This window comes from Passer montanus, unplaced genomic scaffold (genome assembly GCF_014805655.1).
Source record: "Passer montanus isolate IOZ18808 unplaced genomic scaffold, ASM1480565v1 scaffold1238, whole genome shotgun sequence".
Classification (NCBI taxonomy): domain Eukaryota; kingdom Metazoa; phylum Chordata; class Aves; order Passeriformes; family Passeridae; genus Passer; species Passer montanus.
In genome coordinates this window covers 2,248-5,753 of record NW_024359145.1, presented here as the reverse complement: position 1 = coordinate 5,753, position 3,506 = coordinate 2,248, and the positions used below count along the sequence as shown (strand labels likewise).

The window sequence follows — 3,506 nt, the reverse complement described above, 5'->3', positions numbered from 1 at the left end:
ATTTTGGGGTCCCTATGAATCTGGGGTTCCCGGTAAGAATTTGGGGGGTCCCAATGAGGATTTTTGGGGGGTTCCGATGAGGATTTGGGGTGTTCCTGATCAGGATTTTGGGGTGGATTTGGGGGTGGGATCCTGGTGGATCTGGGAGGGTTCCCCATGGATTTGGGGTTTCCTACGGGGATTTGGGGGGGATTTTGGGGTCCCGATGAACCTGGGGGTCCCGATAGGAATTTGGGGAGTCCCAATGAGGATTTTGGGGTGGATTTGGGGGTGGGATCCTGGTGGATCTCGGGGAGTTTCCCGATGGATTTGGGGCTGGGTCCGGCGGGGATTTGGGGGGGTTCCCGGTGGGTTTTGGGGTCCCGGGTGTTTTTTGGGGTTCGGGGGGTGGCTGACCCGCGGCCAGCAGGCGCTGCACGCGCAGGTAGCTGATGGTCAGGCGCATGATGGACGCTTTGTCCAGGTGGGCGCTGACGCCGCGGGCGAAGGGCAGCGCCAGCGCCAGCTGCCCGAACACCTCGGCCTCGCGGCTGCGCCGGCACCGGGCGGCGTCCCGGGAGCGCTCCCGGCGGCCCTCGGGGGTCGGCCTGGGGGCACCCCGAAAATGAGACCCCAAAAACCCCCCTTCATACCCCAAAAATCAAAAAATCCCCAAAAAGAACCCCCAAACTGAACCCCAAAATCCTCCCTTTATACCCCAAAAACCCCAAAAACCCCAAACTGAACCCCAAAATCCTCCCTTTATACCCCAAAAACCCCAAAAACCCCAAACTGAACCCCAAAATCCTCCCTTTATACCCCAAAAATCCCCAAATCCCCAAACTGAACCCCAAACCCCCCGTATAACCAAATTCCCACGTTCCCATGTGCTTCCCCCATCCCACATTCCCATTTTCCCCCCCGTTTTTTCCACAATTTCCCATTTTCCCACATTTTTCCACAATTTCTCCCCATTCACGTGTGCCCACTATCCCATATCTCAATTTTCCCCCATTTTATTCCATTTTTTCCCATTTTCCCCACTGTTTCCCCCCATTTTTTGGTGATTTTCCCCAGATTTCCCATTTCCCATGATTTCCCTTCTGGTGCCATTCCCGTTCATGTTCCCACCACCCCATTTTTGCCATTTTTCCTAATTTCCCCCATTTTCTCCCCATTTCCCCCCATTTTGCCCCAATTCCCCCCATTTTTTCCATTTTCTCACCGTTTTTTCCCCATTTTTTCACCGTTTCTCCCTGTTTTTCCAGGATTTCCCACTTTCCCATGTTTTTCCATGATTTCCCGTCTGTTCTCACCATCCCATACCCCAATTTTCCCCCATTTTTCCCCAATTTCCCCCATTTTTCCCCAATTTCCCCCCAATTTCTCCCCATTTTTTCACACTTTCCCTCCATTTTCCCAGGATTTCCCGTTTTCCCCATGAATTCCCAAGTCTTCCCAACCTCTTCTGTTCCCACCATCACATATTCCCATTTTTCCCCCATTTTCCCCCCATTTTCCCCAATTTTTCACATTTTTTCCCATTTTTTTCCCATTTTCCCCAGTTTTTCCTGGTTTTTCCCATTTTCCCGTGTTTTTCCGCGCCCGGGACGCGCTGTTCCCGTTCCCTGCTCCCATTTTCCCTGTTTTTTCCCCATTTTTCTCCGGTTTTTTCCCATTTTTTCCCGTTTTTTTTTCCCATTTCCCCCATTTCCCCCCATTTTTTCCCGGTTTTCCCGGATTTTCCCGGTTTTCCCGGTGTTTCCCTGCCATGGGGCCGCGCACATGCCGCGCCCGGGACGCGCTGTTCCGTGCCCCGTTCCCGTTTTTCCCCCATTTTTCCACGGTTTTTTCCCCGGATTTTCCCCATTTTTTCCCGGATTTTCCCCATTTTTCCCCATTTTTCCCGGATTTTCCCGGTTTTTCCCGGTTTTTCCCGGTTTTTCCCGGTTTTTCCCGGGTTTCCCGGTGTTCCCGAGCCGTGGGGCCGCGCACGTGCCGCGCCCGGGACGCGCTGTTCCCGTGCCCCGTTCCCATTTTCCCCGTTTTTCCCCCCATTTTTTGGCGGTATTTCCCCCATTTTTCCTGGTTTTTCCCGGATTTTCCCGGTTTTTCCCGGATTTTCCCGGTTTTTCCCGGTTTCCCCGGTGTTCCCGAGCCGTGGGGCCGCGCACGTGCCGCGCCCGGGACGCGCTGTTCCGTGCCCCGCTCCCGTTCCCGTTCCTGCTCCTGGCCCCGAGCCCGGGGGCCGCGGCCGGGGGAGCTCGGGGGCGGGGCCATGCAAATGCATGGAGATTCATGCAAATGAGGGGGCGGGGATGCGCGGCAATGGGCGGGTCGGGACTGGGAGCAGCGCCGGAGTGGGACTGGGCACAAACTGGGACCAGTACAGACCAGTGCAGGGCACAAACTGGGACCAGTACAGGGTGTTAACTGGGACCAGCGCAGGGCACAAACTGGGACCAGCGCAGGGCACAAACTGGGACCAGTACAGGGCGCAAACTGGGACCAGTACAGGGCACAAACTGGGACCAGTACACGGTACAAACTGGGAAAGTACAAGGTGCAAACTGGGACCAGTACAGGGCACTAACTGGGACCAGCACAGGGCGCAAACTGGGACCAGTACGGGATGTTAACTGGGACCAGAACTGGGACCAGTACTGGGTGCAAACTGGGACCAGCACCAGAATGGGACTGGGACCAGCACCGGACTCTGACTGGGACCAGTACAGACCAGTACCAGGCACTAACCGGGACCAGTACAGGGCACTAACTGGGACCGGAACTGGGACCAGTACAGGGCGCTAACTGGGACCAGTATAGGGTGCAGACTGAGACCAGCACCAGACTCTGACTGGGACCAGTACAGGGTGCAAACTGGAACCAGTACAGGGTGTTAACTGGGACCAGTACAGGGCGCAAACTGGGGCCAGAACTGGGACCAGTACCGGTCGCTAACTGGGACCAGCACCAGAATAGGACTGGGACCAGCACCAGGCACAAACTGGGACCAGTACAGACTACAAACTGGTCCCAGTACAGGGCACAAACTGGTCCCAGTACCAGGCTCTAACTGGCACCAGTACCGGGCACTAACTGGCACCAGTACAAGGCACTAACTGGGACCAGTACAGAGTACAAACTGGTTCCAGTACAAGGCACTAACTGGTCCCAGTACAGAGTACAAACTGGTCCCGGTACCAGGCACTAACTGGTCCCAGTACCAGGCTCTAACTGGTCCCAGTACCAGGCACTAACTGGTCCCATTACCAGGCTCTAACTGGGACCCCCAAAGGGGGGCGGATCCCGCCTCCCCCTCCCCAAAATTCCAGCCCCGGGACCCCCCAAATCAACCGGGCCCCTCCCCCCCCGGGGGTCCCATTCCCGGGCCCCCCCCGGGAGCGATCCCGCCCCTTCCGGGGGTCTCGGGACCCCCCAAATCAACCGGGACCCCCCCCCAAAACCGAGTCCCGCCCCTCGCGGGGGTCCCAGACCAGACCCCCCCCCCCCGGTGGCGGCTCCGG

At 57.1% G+C, this 3,506-nt stretch overlaps 1 protein-coding gene across 1 annotated transcript in view; it reads right to left on the bottom strand.

Annotated features, from left to right (window-relative positions):
• Positions 1 to 396: 396 nt before the first annotated feature.
• Positions 397 to 3,506, bottom strand: part of LOC120497208 (hypoxia-inducible factor 3-alpha-like) — a gene marked incomplete at both ends in the record, with an annotated part of 3,924 nt that continues 814 nt past the window's right edge. The window contains one exon of the mRNA XM_039698409.1: positions 397 to 587. Coding sequence (XP_039554343.1) covers positions 397 to 587 — 191 coding nt within the window. The remainder of the gene's footprint in view (positions 588 to 3,506) is intronic.